The sequence below is a fragment of the Gymnoscopelus microlampas genome, assembly GCF_963454915.1.
Source record: "Gymnoscopelus microlampas genome assembly, chromosome: 9".
NCBI lineage: Eukaryota > Metazoa > Chordata > Actinopteri > Myctophiformes > Myctophidae > Gymnoscopelus > Gymnoscopelus microlampas.
The window spans coordinates 19,827,810-19,850,904 of NC_139946.1; the positions used below are offsets into that span (position 1 = coordinate 19,827,810).

General features: G+C 40.6%; 1 protein-coding gene across 1 annotated transcript in view; it reads left to right on the forward strand.

Moving 5' to 3' along the window:
- Window positions 1-2,384: 2,384 nt before the first annotated feature.
- The window catches only part of ppp1r2 (protein phosphatase 1, regulatory (inhibitor) subunit 2), a 29,743-nt gene continuing 9,032 nt past the window's right edge, over window positions 2,385-23,095 (forward strand). The window contains exons 1-4 of the mRNA XM_084067826.1: window positions 2,385-2,812; window positions 11,373-11,480; window positions 12,628-12,711; window positions 22,458-22,558. Of these exons, the coding sequence (XP_083923952.1) occupies window positions 2,655-2,812; window positions 11,373-11,480; window positions 12,628-12,711; window positions 22,458-22,558 (451 nt within the window). The 5' untranslated portion in view covers window positions 2,385-2,654. The remainder of the gene's footprint in view (window positions 2,813-11,372; window positions 11,481-12,627; window positions 12,712-22,457; window positions 22,559-23,095) is intronic.

Below are 23,095 nucleotides of genomic sequence, written 5' to 3' on the forward strand. Positions count from 1 at the left end.
ACCCTAGGTGGGGTTGGCGAAAGGGCCTACTCTGTGTGGAGTTTGCATGTTCTCCCCGTGTCTCCTAGGGTAGTTAATAACCTCACAAAAACATGTAGTAATCTTGGTCACTATACTGCCTCCCCCTGGTCAGCCGGGGCGCCTGATGGAGGGGAAGGGAACTGGTTGGAATAACGTGTTCCTTCCACGCGCTACGTCCAACCAGGGAAACTCCCCCCTGTCAGGTGACAAGAAGGTCAGTTGGCTCTCATGCATTGAAGGAGGCATGAGCTCGGCCCTGGCCTCCCTAGGCTGGTGGGGGGAGTGTAGTGCCCAGGATCACTTAGCAAATTGGCACCGGGTGAAAAAAGGGTTACAAAATCGAGGGATAAAAATGTAAGTAAAAAAAAAAATAGAAGAGCAGGGAGACCAAATACAACAATCCCATATAATATATACTGTATTAACATACTCTACCATACAGAGTGGACAAAATTACATTTTATTAATTAAAAAAACAACTACATAGTGAGGCTTTAACTTTTATATTTATTTTTTATTTATTTTCATGAATAGTCTAAAATCTAAAATCAATGGTGGAAGAAGTAGCCTACTCACATTTTCTACTTAAGTTTTGATTGATTGATGTACTTTATTTAGTAAGACATGAGAACAGTACATGACAGTACATAACAGTACATGGAAGTACAAATTCGCAATACAAGGTCTACTAAACTGGATAGCTCATTAAGCACTTAGCTTGTTTAAGATGAGATCCCCATGCACACAAATCATGTTGACATATAAGAGACAGACAGATATACACACTACTATACAGAATGTCATACAATCAGTTTACAGGTTACTGGTATGAAGGGTGAAAAATATGTACAAAAAAGAAAGAGAGGGGGGGGGGTAGGTTAGGTTAGGACATGGGGTAGGTTAGGACTTGGACAGGGGCCATTTTTGAATTGCAGCCTCCTGAAGGTGTATCTTTAGGGCATTTTTGAAAGTGAGTAGGGTTTTACACTCCTTTACTCTTTTTGGTAGGGCATTCCACATTTTAGATGAATAGCATGAGAAAGAGTTCATTCCCTTTGTTGTGCCAAATCTGGGTTGAACATGGTTTGTGGAGCTGCCTCTGGTGTTATGATCATGGACTTGATTAACATTTTGGAAGTATTTTGACAAATACAGGGGGATCCCAATGTTGTGGTGTATCTTGAAGACCAGGCCCATAGCAAGTTGCTGTACTCTGTCCTCAACCCTAAGCCATCCAAGCCTAGTAAAATGATCAGGGGTTAGATGGGTTTTGTAATTGAGGCCAAGAAGTAGCCTTACAAGTTTGTTTTGGGATGTTTGGAGCCTTGTTTTTAGGGCCTTGGAGGTGTTGAAGTAAAAGTATCAATACTACAATGTAGAAATACTCTGTTACAAATAAAAGTCTGGTATTCAAAATGTACTTGAGTAAAAGTACAAAAGTATTCGCATTAAAATATACTTAAAGTACTAAAAGTAAAAGTACTCATTTTGCAGAATGTCCCATTTCACAAGTTTCCTGATGTATAACTATATATAAGTAGCAGATCTACAAGCTCACAGATTGGCTATTTTCAAATAGCCTAAGTATGCATAGGGCTGAAGTGGTTAATGCATGTTTTGTAATAATATTCAAAATTTAGTAACTAGTAACTAAAGTAGTAAAAAGTACAATTTGCCTCTGAGATGTGTGGTAAAGTAAAAATAAAGAAAATTGGAAACACTCCAGGAAAGTAAAAATCCTCAAAAGTGTACTTATAAGTACAGTACAGTACTTGAGTATATGTACTTTAGCTACATATACCACTGTCTAAAATAGCAGATAGGCTTGTAGGCATGCTTGTAGGTCTGCTATTTTCTACGCGCGACACCGTCGTGCGAGGAAGTATGAATATGGCTTCAAAACAACGCATGTGACATCTCGCGATAGTCTGAACCAAGCGTTGGGGTTGCCATGTCTGCGGTGGTCTAAAAAATATAGAGGAAAACTGGCAGAACAAGACTCGCTCACTGCAAAAGAAATTAAGGAAAACCCCTTAGAAAGAAAAAATAAGTTCTTAATTTTAGCACTGTCATGTCAAGGACCCACACAATTCTGAAAACATTTTGTGCCAGGGAGGCCCCAGGCCCGTACCAGATTTGTGTTGTTAAAAATGTATGCTTCAAAACTATTCCAAATGTTTTCCTTTATTACCAAGGTTTTACAAAATAATAACAATAATTGCCGATGAATATAGAGTTTAAATTGCTCATGTACGTGGCCGCTTCTTTTGGGCTTGTTTTCATTGACCTTAGTTGCTTATTTCTCTCGCAAAATCTGGCAACACTGGTAGTAACGTGCCCCTGCTGCTGCTGTCTCCCAGGCAGCGCCAGACAGCAGCCAGCAGGCAATATGAAATGTCGAGCTGTCATGTCATGCTGCACAATGACACATTCTTCTTGAGTTTATCATCGAGGAGTTCTAGTTATGAACCGTTTCTACTTAATCTACTTCTGCTAATTGACTGATCAGTTGACAGGGGGCGCGCGCTTTGCTCTTTAGAAACAGACGAGATAAAACATCGCCTACTTCTTCGATTCTATCATCACCACCGGTGGGTCCTATAGCTGGTCACATACAGCAGCGTGTGGCTAGAATGGCAGCTCCGAGACCCATTAAAGGCATCCTGAAGAACAAGAGCAGCGGCACTAATGTCAAATCTCTGCTTCACGAGGACGTACCGGTGCAGGTGGAGGAGAACCCAGACCGAGAGGAACCTTCTGTGGGACTGTCTGAAGATCCGGATGAACAACAGTAAGTTAATGCTGCTGCTGCTAGCCACCGGCTAGCTAGCTACCATAGAGTTGAAAAGCTAGCTACACACTTGTTAGCCTCCACTCCCTCCCTGTCAGGCTAATGGTAGCTAGCAGTTAGCCGGACATTGTGCTGCTTTGGTGAACTTTGGTGGCTGTCAAGTGGGCTTTTTATTATCACTGGCATACTTGATTGGTGGAAATAATGCAGGGATACACCTCTGTTTGCAAGCAACGCAGTAGGCTACACTCAGGAAAGATGCCTTGACTGATGCAAACTTACATCACATCTTGAGTTCAGTTTATGTTCTCTATTTACAGACTTGTATTGTAAGGGTCAACTCAGAAGTCAGAACCCCATAAAGGAACCCAGGAGTCCCTGTAATCCACTTTGAGAACCACTGCTCTATTACAACATTTCACTGAAAGGTGCAAAGAGATAAAAAAAAAATAAGAAAAAGATTCACAACACTGTTTGCAGAGGTTTCCAACCCTAGCCTTAGATCAAGACTATCATAGATGTATTTTATAGATGTTTACATTTGCATAGCCCTGAAACATGACATGTGAACCATGGCTAACATTTGCATAGCTATGATCATAAAAGTAAGAAAGTAAAAGCCAGACTCTATAAAATATATCTATGATAGTCTTGATCCAATACTACTACAACAACCCCCTTACACACTTTTCAACACCATATATGTCCATAGTAGGCGTTTTAGACTTGTCAGAAGTGTTGCAGCTTGCTGTGGATCTTATCTTATTCTTTTGCCTTAGGAAAGGCACCTCTGAGGCATTGATCTCATTGACACTGACACTTCCTCTACAGAAGTCACTTTGGTGCTCTGGACCAGAGCTATTGCTCCACTTTCTCCTTGCAGCCTTGCCCTGGAGTAACTGCTGGGTGAACCCAGAGTGACTCACAAACTAAAGAGAGAATCAGTCATTTGTTTGTGTCTTCAGGAATCCCAATTATGCAGCTATAGGTGGATTCTTCGTGATATGAGACAAAACATCAATGTTATCTTTTTTATTTAGATATTGCACTTCAGAGGTGAAAACGGCTTTCTCAAATGTAGCTGCATACAAAAATAGTGAGGTCAGCTACCGTGATCTATTAGCAAGACATTTTGTCCCTGCTTAAAGCTTTAGGGCTTCATTATGACAGATCATAGCTGAACCGCCCAATGAGAAAATGGGCCATTGGAGGATGGCAGTTATTAGCGAATTCCAATCCTAGCAGTGAGCCAAGCTTTCCTGTGTTGATACCAAAATAGTGTCTGTACAGTGTAGACCACCCATTCTCAATGTAGGGTCTTGGGACCCCCAGGGGTCCTTGAGGAGGTTCCAGGGGTCCCCAGCTAAATGATTGATTGTTATGAAACCATTAAGTGTACTGTAGATTCTGCTACCAGATAAAAACAAATATTATCAAATGGGGGGTTGTGGCCTGATGCATATCAAACAGGGGGTCCTTGAAATTAAGAAGGCTGAGAATCACTGCTGTAGAGGAAGGAAAACAAGGCTTTCGGAAGGACTCACAGTGGGCATCGAAGCAACAAATCAATAGAGAAGAGGCCGTGCTTCAAGCAAACACACTTGACAGCATGCAATTTACAATTTAGCACAGACAGATGCTCTTATCCAGAGCGACATGCAAAGTGCAGGATCAGAGTAAATGGCATGAACCATAGTCAACAAACAGGGTAAATGGTCAAGTAAATAGAGTGCAAAAAGGAGAGAAAAAATGTGCTTTAAAGTAACTAGGATACCAGGTAAGCATCGAACCTGTCTGAAACGCATGCTGCTATGTATGTACTGTAAATAACTTTCTTGGCATTTGTGGACAAACAAACAGTGTATGTCTAGTATCTAAATAACATAACATATGAACAAGTAACCAACATACATCTTTATGATGTAACAATTTGCAAGGAATGAGGAGTGCTAGGGGGTGAGATAGTCTGAAGAGGTGAGTTTTCAGACTGCAGTGGAAAATGGGGAGTGAGTCGGCAAGAATTTATTAAAAAAACTCAATAAAAGGCAGCAGCAGACAGAAAAGTATTCGGCTTCAATTTAAAAGAACTGAGAGTTATACCAGACCTACTAATATTTTGGGAGTTTGTTTCAGATATGTGATGCATAAAAAGCGTAAGCACTAATTAAAAGTTTTGTTCATTTGTTTTCATTTGTACACACCCTTTTGAATGGGTTTGCTCATGCCTCAGTCAGTTCAATATTATTTTGGTTAATTAGTGGATAAAGAGTCTAAAAAATTAAATGTCTGGCAGGCAGCATCAGTCTAGGCTGCTTCTTATTGTGGAGTTTAGCACTAAAACTAGCCTGTTCTATCGCAGTTCTTGAGTGTCAGTGTTGACCTTGACTGATGACTGATTTGCCAGGAAATCCTTTTTTTAATTTGTTCGACTGAGTCTCCTGACTATGCCGTTTTACTTTTGTCATTTATCATTAAGCCCCTTATCAGAGTTGAGTTTCGACTCATCTAACTTATAGCATCTTGAGGACAGCAGCTGTCAAGTAGGCCAAAGATTTGTTGCAGAAACAATAAGTCCCTTATATGTGACTTTGTTTAGTCATTGGGAATACTTTGGAATTTGTCCAATGTTCCTGATAGGTAATATGCCACAGGTTCCCATGATTACTTTCTGGACCATTGTTTGAAGTAACAACACTAGCATTGTGTTCCAAGACAAGTCCAACCTCCAAATACCCATTTTGTTCTTATCTGAATCGACCGTGAGAGAGCAACGTTGCCCCATGCCATGCCTCCTTCCCAGTTCAGGATATCCTGATTGTCAGCCAGCTGTCCAGACATCCAGCACCCAACGTTCATTTACCGTGACACCTGCACTGACAAACAATCCAGCTTCCTTCTATAGAGAGAGAGGTCTAGAGAGAATATGATTCTGTGCCATAGAGTCAGTGCGTTCCACATTGTACGGCTGCTGACTGTCACAGAGTCACATAGAACTCACTATAAACTCACAGGTCAGCTGAAGCTTACACTCGCTGTTAACGCAGCCAGTCAGTCTTGATACCGTTTAGCAATGCATTGCAAGGTTATTTTAAAGTTTATTCTTAGAATCATTTTTCATTTTTTGTCATGGAGCAAAATATCCAACATTTACTCTATTTTCCCTTAGGAGATGTGTGCCCTGCATAGTGCATACCCCCTCCTGTTTAGTGCCACATCAACATACTACCTACTGTATAGCTTTAGCCATCTGAGCTCCCTCCTATTCTGAGGCCCATCTAGTCATCCCTTCACTCACACTCTATTATCAGTCAACTTTATTGTTAAAGCCTCACGCCCTATGGTACATAATTCATCACAGCGAATGACCTGAAGCAGGGTTGCAACACATGTTCCCATGAAACTCTATCTCCCCTTCACTGTCTCCCAAAACCTTATCTTGATGGCACAGCAGGCGAACCTCAGTGAACCTCTGAGACTTTTAAAACTGTGGAGGAAAAAGTGAGCCACCTTTACTTTAATTTCTCCCCTACAGTATATGCCGGCAGAGTAAATGATTATCAGGAATTAACCCATGTTTCCCTTCTGCCACGGGGCTTAGTGTGGCTAAACACAACAAACCATCTTTTCATTTGCCAACTTTTTGGAAATGCACTTAGAATTGACAAACTTTTCAAATGGAAACTTAGCTCTAGATTCTAGAAAGCACCGGAACCTGTCCATGCTGCTTGTTATCTCTGCTACCCGATAGCTTAGTACAGTAACCTCTCATGATAACGACTCACTCTATTTAATGAGTTTGCCCTAAGCGCAATGTTTCCAGCTGTTGGACCCTCAGGAGAAAAAGGTTGTGTTATTGTGTTATCAAGCGCAAGAGATGCAGGTCTATATTTAGTGTGTTGTAGTAGTCTGCTGCTCTCTGCTGTGAGAGCCATTTTTATTTGTGTGTGGTACATTATGTCATCAAGGCATTGTTTTGTGTGTATTTGACTCTCTGACTGACTTGAGTGGTTTGAGAGAAGAATGGGCTGACTGTGTTGTCTGGCAAGTGGCAAATAGGCCTGTCACAATTGTTACATAATCGTCTAATCGCAATTATTCGAGATAGTCGCAATTATTGTGCATAATCGTCATAATCGTTTCCATGTTGAAACATTTTCATACATTTTCAAATAAAATGTAAAAATAGAGCAGAAATAGCAGATCTACAAGCTTACAAGGTGGAAACAAAGCTATTTCCGCTGTTTATTTATTTATTTATTATTTTTTTGTATATAATTATTAAATATGTCAGCAATTTCTTTGTATATTCAAGTAAGTCATTTGTCATATCTGCCCTGTGCAATCTTTTTATTACGAAGCCTAAAAGGCAGCCAAATATATTGGAAGTCTTACAGTAGTATGCAAGATTGCGAGTATGTCATTTGTTCCACCTGGTAGGCTAGATTAAGAAGATTTCCCATACTTTTTCAGTCCAATGAAATTACCGGTAACTTGTGATACATTTAAAAGCCAAATACCTCCTCCCAAAATGTTCTCAACTTGGCCATGTCCATAATATGTGGGTGTGACCTCCAATATGTGCACCACAGCCTCTCCAACATCTGAATGTGTTGGTTTCTGGTGTCCATAAAAATGTACATTTGAATTCCCTCCATGTATTCAAATAGGTTACAGTACTAGATTTGCTGCAGTGCATATTTCTTCCCAGATGTCCAGTGATATGTATGTTTTAATTTCAGCTTCCCGGCTGCCTTTAATGTTTAATGAAATATTCAAATTCATGCCTTCAAATTTACTAGGTATCTGCTGGATAGGTTTGCTGTCACATTCTACTAGATCTTCTGTGCTGCATGTGTTGTACTACTGTCTTAACCCATTAAGACCTGAGGCCGATTCTAAAAATGTCTTGGAAATCCCAACGGTTTTCTGAAAAAACGTTGTGCTATATCAGTGGTTCTCTATATAGATATATAGGTAGAGCTAAATAAAATCTAAGATGGTATGGATGCTTTCCCGGTCAGAAAATAGCAGACCTACAAGCTCACAACGCATCGTGGATGCAACTCGCTGTGAGCTTCCAGGTCGTCTGTTTTCGATATGCGATACTGTCATGCGACTATGAAGAATTGGGCTTTAGGAATGCAAAGTGTCTCTTTGACAATGATGAACTTGTATTGCACTTGTGTTTTCAGAGATTTGACACCATCCACATCATGTTATATAATCATTGAAATTGATATATGATATTAGCAAGGATTCCGCAGGAGCTCTGAAAAAGATGTTCTCTAGCGCCCACACAACTGTCATTAAGTGATCGTAATTCAATTTATTGAGGAGTCTTCAGAAGTGGCATTCAGTTCTGAGAGCCACACTACACGTTGCAATGATGATGATGTTTCCTAATCAATAAGTTTAATTTAGGAATACTTCAGGTTCATGGCAGAAAGCCAGCCACTCTGGTTTGGACTCTGGACATCCTATGTTTTCCATTGAAGTAAATGCATTAGCAGATGAGGCTTCCATCCAAGTGACTTTTTCTTAAGGGAAAGCCCAGTCAATCAGAATCACTCCATTCATCGAGTATACTACATACTGCAACAGCAGTTTGTCTTGTAGACAGGAAGATAACACATTATCCATATTCATATGGCATACTTTTATATGACATGAATGTGGTCAGTTATGATGACTAAAGTACATATAAACTTAGCTATGTGATATTAAGGAAGTTATTTACAACCTAGGGCGGTAACAGCATTAACTCCTGTTTATTTGGAGGATTGGTACAGTACAGTAGGAGTTTTGTGCACCTGTGTGCTTGGCAGTAAAAGGCCTGCAATGTTAGTATGACCAGCTCAGTTGATCCGTCCACAGCTCCAGGCTTTTTAATGGAGGATGTGAACTTCACCTGAGTAGACCGCGTGAGGAGTGAAATCAACACCAGCCAAGTGCTGGTCAATTGGTCTCCTAACCACTTTGCCAGGCAACCCGACCATTATTTGCAGGACCTAATGTATTCTAAAAGCACAGGCTGGCTGGCTAGAGAGTTCTGAGAGTCACTGGTGGATGACCCAGGTTTAGTTTTTCTATAGTATAATGTGTGTGTAGTGTGTGTTAGGGTTGCATGATTATGGCTAAAATTATATTTCTGATTATTTTGCTTAGTACTGATACCAATCACAATTATTGAGTATGATTTTGTGGTAAGAATACAGTAAGTGTTTTTATTAAATCATTTCCTTAATGCTTTTTGGCTCGCTTTGCTTGTTGGGACAGTGCCATATCTTAAATAGTATGTAATGACTTCTGATTTTATTGTGCCTCTGGGATCCTGGATGAAGAGACATGAATTGTGTATTGTTCTGTTTATCAACCCTTGTTTAATGATGATGAAAGGAAAGCAAGGTACAACATCTGACCAAATAAGATAATTGAATTAATTGTCAAGTTTTTACAATTACATATTTAAATAATACAATAATAAGCACAATAAAATCACAACCCTTGATTACTTTTGAGCACTAGTGTGTGCATATGATCGGCTTTCCGTATGCACATGTGTGCAGTGCACACGATGCTCACTGCAGCACTCAGGGCACATATTTATGGTTCCTCCTAGTTGTCCGTTTCTCTCCCATGATACCCAGCCTCCTGCTCCATAAACACGTCCGGGACTGTTTTATGGCGAGGAGGAGAGAGACTGAGACTATTTCACGGCTGTGCTTGGCAAGCTCTCCCCTGGTCCTGCCTGCATGCCAGACAGCCTTGATAAAACACATCCGCGACCAGAGAAGCTCCCAGAAGGGCTGGACTTGCAGGGTCGGCCTTTGTTTGTTATTTGGGAAAAGTTTTAAAACAAAATGACAAAAACGTATAACTATAGATGGAAGAGTAGAAGAGTAAACATAAACTGCATGTGAGATTGATGAGCACACAAATAGGTTTGTAAAAACCTCTCAGGAAACAAGATGGAAATAACATAACATCACTTTGGGTTTCTGATGATCTGACTTTCCTGTCCGGGTCATACAGAGGACTATAATAATGGGACCCAATGCCTCCCTGCTTGGCAATGAGCATCATGGGTTGGATTGGGGGTAAGTCCTTGCGACATACTGGCATCATGTCCAGGGGGTGTACTTGTACATCAAGCTGCATCACGCTACAGAAACAGGAGATGGGCTTCTGACCTATGAGCCACATGGCTCGGCAAGGCTTACTTACATAAAAAAATGTCAGGCAATAACCTGATGCCTGCATCCTGGTTTGCTAAGATTAATACCTCCCCCCAAAATGACTTTGTTTTATCAGTTACTCACCGTTACTTAATGGAGAATTAATTCTTCACAGTGAATGAAGAATCCAAAAACAGGATTCAAGAAACGGGTTTAGGATTAACAACAACCGTAAAACAATATCAAAGAGCTGTTAATAAACTCATATACAGAATTTGGAGTACAATCCAAGTGTCTTGTAGCGAGTCTGTGTCTTCCCTTACATCCAAAACATGGTATTGTCAACAGTTATTGTTATTAAACAGTCTCATGGATGAACGAGGAATGTGCCTGGACGCGCTATGAGTGCAACATGAGCTGAGTTCAAACACTTTTGAGTATAAAATAGGGCTTAAAATAGGGATATCTACTCATATTTACTAGTTTGACACTATCGTATCTATGCAGTATATTGCCCAGTCTTAATAAACAGCTACAAAACAGTTATGACTTATCTTTTTTATTTACTATATCAGTACTTTGTGTACACTTACCAATGCAGAGGAAAATTCTATAAGTATAAGTATTATTTTACTACTTTCAACCTGACATCGCTATTTTGGGGATAATAGGTAATTATTGGCAACAAAATGTAATGTATCCCTCCCTCGCACACACTTCTTAAGCCTATTTTATGCTCTGTTGCATGTTTGTGTTGTGCGCAGAAAATAGCAGACCTGCAAGCCACAACGCATGGTACAGTAGGAGTTTAGTGCACCTGTCTGCTTGGCAGTAAAAGGCCTGCAATGTTGGTATGACCAGTTGATTCAACCCAGCATCCACAGCTCCAGCCTTTATAAATGGAGGATGTTAACTTCACCTGAGTAGACCATGAAGAGTGAAATCAACACCAGCCAAATGCCGGTAAATTGGTCTCCTAATCACTTTGCCAGGCAACCCGACCATCATTTGCAGGACCTATGTATTCTAAAAGAACAGGCTGGCTGGCTAGAGAGTTCAGTACTATATCAGTACTTTGTGCACACTCACCAATGCAGAGGCAAATTCTATACCCTAATAAAATGTATATTTTTACTACTTTCAACGTGGTATCCCTATTTTGGACATGTCATTATTGGCGAATTTTAAATGTATCTATCCCTCCCCCGCACACACAAACTTGTGAGTTTGCAGACTATTTACGTTATGAAAACAGGTATGCCTTGAGATTTTGACTAACCCATTGATGTGCCTTGGGCACAAACGATTTAAAACCACTGCTCCAGATCCAGATCCACACTTATCTCTCCCATCTTATTCTCCTTTTCCTCCTATAATTTTTTCAGGAAGAAGTCACAGAAATGGGACGAGATGAACATCCTGGCTACGTACCATCCGGCAGACAAAGACTATGGTCTGATGAAGATCGATGAGCCCAGTACTCCTTACAACAGGTGAGATTGGAGGGCCAGGTGTACAGTGAATTCACTTGCTGTATTAACACAGTTCAGAATATGACTCCTCGCAACTTTCGTAACACATTTGAACCCATTAACACCTGAGGCCAATTCTACAAATGTCATCTAAATCCTATCATCCTAATATTTCTATATCAGTGGTTCTCAAACTTTTTCATGTCAAGGACCACCCAAAATTATATTTATTTTTCTGCTGACCCCATCTCAAAATATTTTGTTCCAGGAACCCTCAGAAGCAAAGATTTGAGTTACAAATGATTGCTTTAAAAATATATATATATTCAAAGATTTGCACTCATTTTCAAGATTTTTCTAAAATGGCAGATCTACAAGCTCATTGTGTGGCACTCTGTGCCGCACTATGAGCTCATATATCTGCTATTTTTGAATAGTCAAAGTATAAATTAATGGTTCAAGTGGTTACACAGATGCGTTACCGGTTTTAATGGGTTGAATGATAATATGGTCCGTTTCACTCCAGCATTCCCAGCCCACAAACGCAGGCAGAACCACCACAGCCACAAAACTCATCAACACAATCAAACTCACATTTGTATTTTGCACAAAACTGATGCATATCTTGTGGTGCTGCTGGTTTGACCACATTTGGAATTTTGGAACTTAACCTCCATACATTTCATTCATCTCTAGTTTATAGGTACTTTTTTAATCTTATTTTAGTTAAAGTTAAGTTAATTTTACTGTTTTCTTTGGTGATTTGTCACACGTAATACATTTTCTTTCAAAATGGAGGTGTCGTTTTATGGAATAATTTATGTCAGCAAATGATCACACAACGTGTGTGTGTGTGTGTGTGTGTGTGTGTGTGTGTGTGTGTGTGTGTGTGTGTGTGTGTGTGTGTGTGTCAGAGCGGCATTTTAGCTGGGCTGTAATCCAATATTCCAGGGTGCTGCTGCAGAGAAGGTCACCCTGTTAACAAACCTACCTCATGTCTGTCTCTCTCCTCTCCTCCCCCTCATGTCTTTCTGTTCATGTACACTTCCTTGTCCTTATCTCAATATCTATCACTCGCTTGTCTGCATCTATCTTCTCCACCCTTCCTCTCTCCTCACGTCTTAACCCCCCATCTTATCCCCTCTTATCTTCTCTCCGTCTCTCTCAGGATGGTGGGTGATGAAGAGGATGAAGGAGAACTCAGTGACTCAGATGGCCACACTTGTCCCACAGCAGATGACCTGGCATTAAAGTAAGAACTTTACCGAAGGAGAGAGAAGGAACTTGAGACTTATTAGTTCAGTAAAAAAACGAAATGGTCTGCATTTACCGCCTGTTTGATTTCATACCTACAACTCATCATATTGATCACCTTCTGCTGCTGCTGCTCAAGGAAGGTCCTTCTGCGTCTTGTTGATACACAAAAACCTTACAATTTAGCCATTTATCAGAGGCAAGGTCAGACTAGGCACCAGGAACTGTAGTCAGCCAACAACTTGGTAAGTGTTTGAGTAATAGGAGTGATAAAGAAAGTAGCCACTATGAAGTAACTAGTATTACAAGTAGAAATGCATCAAGCATATCTAACATACTTGGCACCTGTCAACAAGTAAACCGTATCTATCAAAACAACAGAACTACAGAAGCATCTTATGTAAATAGTCTACAGGAAGTGCTTGAAAGATAACTAGAAAATGTGCTCATTCATTCTCACAGACCTCCGCCAAGGTGCTTCTGCTGCAACTTTCTCTTGATTATGTGCATCTCTATGACAGACAATGCCCACTTTTACGCCTTCTTCTGGCCAATCGGCAGGAAAAGTGTATTATTTCTTGGCACAAGTCCAAACCTTGTGCCACGTTTTGTGCAAATGTGTTTATAGCTGCCAATAGACTGACAATACAGATGAGGTGAAAAGATCACCTCCTAGGCAGAGACAGTATGTAAGTTCTTAAGACATTTTGACTGACCCTGTGCTAAAACTACTGCTACATACTCTCCCTTGTGCCACCGTTTGGCTGTGTGGTTTCAGTGCGATGTGGCATATTGATGAATGATATTCATGCACAGAGGGCATGAAACAAACTGTGTGAACCTTGCAAAAGCAGGAATTCAGAGTTTAATCTGATTTCAGCCACATACTGTAACCCCATATACCTATACATATTAACATTAGGCAAGGCTCCCAATTGCATGTTGTCATATACATTTCTCATTAGTCTATAGATTGAGAAATTTTTAAACCGTTTAAAAACTCATTAAATATACCAGCCGTGTGTTCTCCTATGACTTGACTTTTCTCCTATGACTCTTGACTTTGCCTGCCCCTGACTAGTTCCGACAGTGACACATAAACATACACACACACACGTACGTGCTCATGTACTCACATGGAGCAGCCCTGCCTCTATTCACAGTGAGAGACAGTTTCTCTCCACAATCGATTTGTCTCATTTTTTAAACTTGACATTTTCACAGACGGTGAGATCGCATATTAAGAGCTGGAATGTCGGAACAGCAACGCCCAGCGGCATCTCCGCTCTGTTGTGTCAATGCATAAGCTACACTACATAGCACCAGAGCTAGTGTCAACTTACAAGGAACACCCTGTTTCTTTCCAGATGGCAGGGTAAAAGGAGTGCTCGTTTTGGCTCAATCAACCTCCTGTTTTGGTTGCACCACAACAATTACTTGCACTCACACAATGCTAATTATATTTTCAGGTCGTATAGATTACATTTCGAGCGCATATGCAACCAAAACGGTTACGTTCGAGCCCTGTTAAGCACATAAAAAAATACTATTTGTGTATACGCACTGGTTTGTTTATTTTTTTTATTTTATTTTAAGTCATGAAATACATTTGTTAATCTTGTTTTGTAAGTTTGTAATTATTGAAATCTGATTCCATCTAAAAGCTTGGGTAGTAGAACTTTAAGACTTTCAGTGATGTTTTATCAGCTAAAAGGTGTTATAAGGGAACCACACCCCAAACGCAAATGTGTTTACATACAGTAGTATCAAATAAGAGTTTATTTCCCTATAGCCTTTAAGAGATTTTCACAAGGTTTTCTTGAATAGAGAGGGTAATGTTTCAATGGTCCGAAGTGTTGAAGGTCAGCTTCCGTTTTCGCTCCATTATTCCTCGGCACTATAGGCTCTGTGCATAACTGTATCATAACTGTATTTGCTGGGTTTCCAGTTGGTGGCATACCTGTTTCCCATAGCTTTATTTTATTGGCTCGGTAGCAGATTTCGGCACCACTGTACAGGAAAAAAGGGAGAGTCTTCACTTACAGCAAAAACGTTTTTAAGCAAATACAACGTTTCGGTCACACTGACCTTCATCAGGTATCCCTGATGATACCTGATAAAGGTCGGTGTGACCGAAAGATTGCTTTTTTATCAAAAACCTTTTTGCTTTAAGTGAAGACAGTATGTGAGATCTCCCTTTTTTCCTGGCTCATGCATTGACTGCCTGCTCCTACGCACCTGTCCCTTGAAGTAGGTGTGCAAAAGGACCTGTTTAACCAACTTGGCACCACTGTACATATATGGGTATGCCACATGGGACTACAGTGATGCTTAGAGCCTATTAAGGCTCAAATAAATATCCCTCAGGCCTCATTCCTCATTCCCTTCCACTTAAAGTAAAACCTAAAACCTAGGGATGTGCCTGACTCAGTATTTTTGCTGGTCGATCTGTTATGTAGTATGTACAGACAAGTCGATCGACTTTTGCAATAACTACTACCGCCATCATGTTCAGAATTTGCAATGCCCTGTTTAAAAGTACTAATGTAGAAAAAATAAAATTAAGGCTTTATTTAAAGTAACGTGTTTACTTGACAATTTCTAGTCATGTCTGTTCGTAAAGTTATCAATGTATTATTTACTGTGTAGATCATGTCAGTAAGAGTGGACAGCTGCACTTTAATCCTATATGCAAAAATCCTGCATCCTCCAGGACTTGACAGGGCTGCATACAGTATGTTTTGTTATAACGCCCCAATGCTTTAGTTAGGCCAGAGGTTTTCAACAGGTGGTCCGTGGACCACTGGTGGTCCGTGAAGGTATTGCTTGTATTCCCTGACCATGCATTTAGTATAATGTAGGAAAGATATTTTTTATTTTATTTTTAATTTTCTTCCACGGAACATTGCACTAAATGATCTGGTGACCTATGATAACGAGTCATTGTTGTCAGTTACTGGGAAGTCGGAGGTCAAGAAATTCAACAGAAAAGGGAGTTATAATCTCAAGAAGGGGAAGTGTACTGGATTGTCTGATTGAGTCATCAATATTAGGAAATGTGCCCATATTCCCGTCCCGTTCGCTTGTTATACGCTGTTGAAAATGGCATGTCTCATCACAGCAACACAGGAGCCGAGATACCGAATATTTCCCAAATACTTTAACGAAGAAGTGAATGGAGCAGTACAAATTTGAATCACATTATCTCCTGATTCTAACGTTAAAAAAAAGAGAGAAAAAAAAATATATACATATATATATATTTTTTTAAATTACGTTTTTAAACGTCTTTGGCAGGCAAGTGGTGTATTTTAAATGATGTTTTAAAACGTCTTTGGCAGGCAAGCGGTGTATTTTAAATGACGTTTTAAGACGTCTTTGGCAGGCAATGTGTTAACAGTTCTCAAAAAAGGTACGGTTTTATACAAAGATTCTAAAAGGATGAACCCAAGACAGCACTATGGTTTGTTTCCATTGGGGTCCTGTGTATTCAATTCATCGAGACATTAAAGACAAAAATATGCCAAAATATCATATAAACGAGTAGTACATTTTTGGAAAATATTTACAGTAAACAGTTAGGAGGTGGGGGGCATTTCTGGAGATATGCTTAGACTTTTACAGTGGCCAGTTGCGAATTGCAGCCACCTGTACGTGCTCTTATAGATCGGTTTTGAAGGAGAGTAAATATGACTGTTTTTATGACCGTTGGTAGGGCATTCCACATTTTGGTGGCATAGCAGTAGAACAAATTTCACCCCTTGTGTGAGCTGAATCTGTGTTGAATGTGATTTGTGGAGCTCCCTCTGGTGTTGTGATTGTGAACGTCTTTAAAAAGTTTTTGATTGAAGTAGTTTGACAGCTACATGGGTGTCTTTGAGGGGTAGTGTATCTTGAAAACCAGGCCCATTGCAAGTTGTTGTACTCTGTCCTCTACCCTAAACTATCCCACCCAAGCATAATGAGCAGGGGTTAAATGAGTTGTAGGAGTGAGGCCAAGCAGTAGCCTGACTGGTGGACATGGGATGCATAGCAAGTGTTCCCAAAGCACCAATCTTAATCCAACACAACAGTGGTCCCCAGGTTCATTCTTAGTCAGGGTGGTGGTCCCTCGTTCACAGTTGAAAACCCCTGAGTTAGGCAGGTTGTCCTGTCTGAACTCTGAATCTGCATGTAGATGCTGTTTAAATGCTGGAGGGACAAGGACATGCTCTTTCCTGTCAGTCGACACACGGGGTGATGTCTTCATAAATGGGTCATCGTCATATTGGAAGTATTGACCCTACGTGTTACACAGTACGTACATGTTGCACACAGTCAGCAGGTGGTTTTATCCACCACTTTTTGTCATTGTCTTAAGTAACACTAAATCCGTAAAGCCTGATTCATATAGGACTGTGTTGCTCACAACACCAGTCATCGTGTGATTTAACATCATGGACGTAGACGTGTGGTGGACAAACGTAACGCTGCATATTTTGCACAGCACTGTTTTTTACATCTAGTTTATTGATTGTCCCACACGTTACACTTCACACGTGTGAAGGTGGCAGCGCGTAACTCGAGGAAATAACTCGTGCAACGCACCCACAGCAATACATGTACTCGCATACACCGTTCCCTCTCCCATTTGGAAAACAGTAGCTGGTATAGTTGTTTTTTGTTTAGTTTTTAGTTTTGAACATTTTTAATTGTCTGTTTTGGAAAGCGGTAAGGTTTTTGAATAGGCCATCAAAAAGTAAAAGTAAATAATAATAATAAAATGTATGTATTTTTATTGTATTAATAATGGAGCATGAGTAAAAGGCAACATTGTCACAATCCCAGTAAAACCTGAATGTAGTTGTTTGGTTCTACAGCAGCATGATCGTCCTTTACAGCAGCTAGTCTATGTGCTCTAACAAAATATACATTTCTCTGGGGATTTCTTGGAGAGGGTGTGCACCGTGGAGAATTAGATTTCGAACCCCTGTCTCCACGGTGGTGGGCACTGGGCAGGAACTGAACTCCTGTACCACCCGGATTCTGGAACATGTATTGTTTTAAGGTGGAACTCAAATTCCCATTTGGGAAATGTCACTTATCCACAGCTACAGTAGCTAGCTAGCTAGCTAGCTAGCATTCAACCATAACCTGATATAGCGTCAGACAGTTAACCCATTCAATCTGGGAACGCATCTGTGTCATTTTAGATTCTAGCTATAACCATTATTTTATTTTTAAATAAAAAATAGCAGATATATAAGCTCGAGTGCCGCGCTATGAGCTTGCAGATCTGATCTATTTAAAAATCTTGAACATTTTTGCAAATCTATGAATATATATATATTTTTTAAGCAAAAATGTTTAACTTAAATCTTTGCTTCTGGGCGGGTCCCTGGAACAAAATATTTTGAGTCTGTGAACAAATACATATAATTTTGGGGGTCCTTGACATGAAAAAGTTTGAGCACCAATGATATTATAGCAACATACGGTTTTCCGAAACCTGTTAGGATTTAGAAGACTTTTGTAGATAATGGTGGCGTACTGTAGCATGGGGCAGCTGAACTGGTCTTCCATCCTCCAAAGCAGCCCGGGCAGAACGTTGCGCTGTAAGGCCCATGGAGGGAGCAGCAACCCAATCTGCTGTGCTGTGTTTGAATAGGTGCTCCAAGCCAGCTTTCCTCCAAAAAGGATCTTTAGACTGAAGTTTGTCTTTGTTCCATTTTCACTGAATCGAGTAAAGATGTAAGTGGTTTACAAGGGCTTTAGGCATCTTAAAAATACATTTAAAAAAAGACCCAACAATGCTAATGGTTTGTTCCATTGTAATGGTATGTTCCGTGCTGTAGTGCACACCACTCTATACATTCCATAGGCTATGCATGCATGCACAAATACAGACGGAATCAACTAACCGATTTATCTCTCACGCACACACACAATTTATCCTCACAAACATTCTTGCCCTAATCTCCTTGTAAAGGTTATGCAGCAGAGCGTACAGTATATATTGGCACAAATTACACTCCCGCCTGCCCAGCTGATAGATCGATAAACAGGGCTGTGATGCAACCCATCAGCCCTACACTTCCACAGGGAACACAGTACATGTTACTGTCTGGGAACTGCTGTGGGTGTGTATGTATGCATAAATATGATGAGTCCAATAAAATTTCACAGCAACATTGTTTGTGTTTTAGATTGGTAATGGTATATTCTTTTCAAGATCAGATTCGCTACTTTATTATTTATGTGAAATAAAAAATTCTCTTTGGTTCAATTCACCTTTTCCCCCACTGATGCAAATCTTTATGATTGTGCAGAATAGATCGATAGAACAAGAAATAATAATTCTGGGCATGACTGTCTCCCTGGACGATGTTGACAATGCCACTGCAGGATACCAGCCATGCAGTGGTCCAGTAGAGAGAGTCTGGATGGAATGCCTCATAATTCATGCACACATTCTTATTAGGATAAATAGATTTACAGCACATATTTCTCCAGCTCACTTTTTATTTTTGTTTGATTTGCCACTACCAGGCCGCCTGCCATACTATTGTATTCCGTTTGGTAGTTGTGTTTGCCTAATGTGTCAATTTCACAATCTGCAGTTGCATTTTACAAACATTAACGTGAACTTAATCTTGGTAATGTATAGGGTATTAACGGGTTAATTGAGGGATTTTGTTGTAAAAATGAGGTGATTTATGTTTTTGCTTTTTTTTTCATCTGATGAAAAACATCCATATGTAGAAAGGCAGGCACAATGTGTATGCATCCATTTAGTGTGGATGCTGCACAAACCTTTATACAGTACGTACTGTATGGCCCCTGGAGCCTACTGACCAACTGCTGACTCAACCTCACACTGTCATAGGGAGGGAGAGGGTGTTCTGTTCTATAGAACAATGCAGAATGGAGTATTTGTCTTGAAAAACCAAGTCCTTGGCACACCTGTGTATTAAGGAAAATGGCATCAGGTGGTCTGCAAAGCTTATAATAAACAACATAAGCTTACCCGGGCATTTTGTGAACAAATTTGCACAAATCAGAATGCAGTGTCAAGTCACAAAGCCGCACGATACAAACCTTAATACTGGTCCTAATGTAGTGATGGTCTACGTCTCAATTGTCCAAATGTAAATATTGATCTTTATAAATCTATCCAATATAGAGATCTCTGTTTCTGTCTGTCAGACAGACATATATGATCACATAGATATATGCTGTGTACAGTTCGTACGTACAGACAGACAGACAGACAGACAGACAGACAGACAGACAGACACAAATCCTGTTCTAGACGGCCTTCGGGCACGGTGTAAAACCTCACAGATTCTTGGCTGAAAATGATTTATTTGGACATGCAGTACAACCTTTCAGTGTGGTGGCCTTCAGGTAAGACTGGAACAGAAATCCAGAGAACACTGCTGGCCACTGCAAACAGGGAAATAAAAAAATATGACCATGGAAACGCATGCATTTGGCATTCGACCCAGCGGTTTGCGAGATTGGCTCCAGACAATCATGCACACAGACAGACCCTCTTATAGACGGCTAGACTCCTGCACAGCCACGCCAGGATAATCTTTCATTACATATTTACTTACCAAAGTAGCTGTTACTGTATAACAGCCTGGTGTCCACCAAGAAAATGTCTTAAAGCCAGCTCACCCCAAGCCTTTAGACCTACAGTAGTAGTGTTTTTCTCATAAGTATTAATACGCAAGAAAGCTGTCTGCTGGAGAGGACCACTGGCAATGGTTTAGTATGTTTACATGAGATGAAGTGGAAGTTGAGGGCAATGCTATGTCTGTCCATGTGTTGTGTACACATGGCTTTGTGTAAGTATGGATTTGCTTGTGTGTGTATATGCATGTACACACTGTTTGTGTGTGTGTGTGTGTGTGTGTGTGTGTGTGTGTGTGTGTGTTTGAGTGTGTGAGAGAGAGGGAGAGAGAGGGATGTAGAGTCTGTCTCGCTCAACTCCCCCCTCCTTTGTGCCCACCCACACTCACACACCCAGCAGAACCACAGTGGATGTCTTTCTCAGGGACACTTGGACACGTGAATGGGCGGCCTGAGGGGCGAACTGGCAATTCCCATAAGGCCTCTCTACCCACTGTGCTACTGTCCTCATTTCTATCTCTTTTTTCGTCGTCCATAATTCACTCAATTATGTTTCCTCTCTCATCCTTTCTGAATCGCTCCACAGCTATTACTTTGCACTTACCCCTAGTCACTTCATCTCTGTCTCTGTCTCTCTCCCGCCCCCCCCCCTTTCTCTCTCTCAGCCCTGGTTCTCTCATTATCATTCTTTATATAAACTATTAACACTGCTTTACTATAAAAATGCACCATTTACAACATGTGCTTGGTTCTTGTGGCACCCAATAATACAATAACTTTTCGATAACTCTTAAAATGAAAACATTAATAATGGAATAACATGTCCAATAATGTCATGACTGATACTGTAATAACGATGTGATTACTAATAATGTATTAACGTCATTGTGCTGTGTTGTGCAAGGCAGGAAGGTTAACCCATTCAATCCGGGAACGCATCTGTCATTTTAGATTTCTTTGGCTATTCAAAAAAATATATGAGTTTATAGATCTGCTATTTTTAAACATTTGTAACTCAAATCTTTGCTTCTTGGGGGAACCTGGAGCAATATATTTTACAAATATTCTGTTTAAAAATATATATTCAAAGATTTGGACAAATGTTCACGATTTTTCAAAAAATATATTTCTTTTGGATATTCAAAAATAGCAGATCTACAAGCTCATATCTGTTATTTTTGAATAGCCAAAAGAAATCTAAAATGACAGATGTGTTCCCGTATTGAATGGGTTAAAACACAGTAGCCCTCATTTATCAACGCAGCGTATAAACCGCCATATATTTTTCCATATATTCGGCCGTACACCAACGTCGAAGTCACATTTATCAACGCATCCTACACAGCTGATCCGAGCGTACACTTGGTCCCAGCGTTGATAAATGTGATGGCTGAAACCGAGCGTCATTTCAATAACACGCCCTTAAATATTCTCAAAACGCCCCGATTTTACGACATGAAGACGAACCAGAATACGACCAAAGACATGAAAAGCCAATAAGAAACCGTTTGCCCCGCTCGCCTCGCACACTCGCTCTCTCTCGCTCTCTCTCTCTCACACACACACACACACACACACACACACACACACACACACACATGCGCCCGCCCGACCGCGGGACTCCCGGCGCAAAAGCGCTCGTATATTTTTGAAAATAGCAGATCTACAAGCTCACAGCGCGTCGCGATGCAACTCTGGCTTGTGAGCTTGTAGATCTGCTATTTTCAATACAGACAGATCTACAATCTTATCTGAATGGCTGTTAAAGCAGTTTGTTTAAATTACTTTATAAAATGATATATTTTCACAGCGATTATTTATTAGTGTAGATATACACATTTAGGAGTGGATTATGTGTCCAGATGCTTGTCAGACAGTCAGACAATGGTGCTCCGCAGGTCTAGAATGGAATAAACGGGCGCAGCCAACGTCAACAACTGGTCTCGACCAGATGTGAGATCTCAGCGTACCGTAGGATAAAGCCCACGTCAGGATATATTGATAAATGCCGAAAATTGCGGTGAAAACGCTGTACGCCCATTATTTGGGCTGCACCGCGTTGATAAATGAGGGCCAGTGTGTTTCCTGTGTTTGATTCTCTCCCTCTCTCCCGGCTCCTTCATATAGGCTGGCAGCAGCCGAGGGGGCGGAGCATCGCTTCATGGGGGACAAGGAAGAGGAGGAGGAGAGCAGTGAAGAAGAGGATGAGCTGTCCCCTGAAGAGCAAGGTATACATACACACACGCACACACACGTGCGCACATACACACACGCACACAGATACGCTTAAATCACCACGCTTGCAAAAAGCAACCACAGCAAAGTTATAGAAGAGCAAGAACCACATGTCACTGTATGGTACAGAGATATGTCTTTTTTCTCTCTTCCTCTCTCCCTCAGCAATCTCTCATTGCACCCTTTCCTTGACCTAAGAACTACACACACACACACACACACACACACACACACACAGAGAGCGTGCGAGCTAGGGAGCGTTCCAGTTCAATGAGCTCTATTTTGGCTCTATACCCTGCGTGTTCCTTCCCACCCTGCCCTGTATTTATATCTCTAAATCGGATCCAATTCTGAGTACGTCAGTCTGGAATACATACCGTACTGTGATCTCTTATTTTTCAACGGGCTGATATCTGTATATAATTATCAGCCCATTATAATAGTTTTGTCAAGGTCGTTAATGGACCAGTTTCAAATAGACCAATCTGAATACTAAAAGGCTGATATCTCTTTGTAGATTGGGCAGTCTG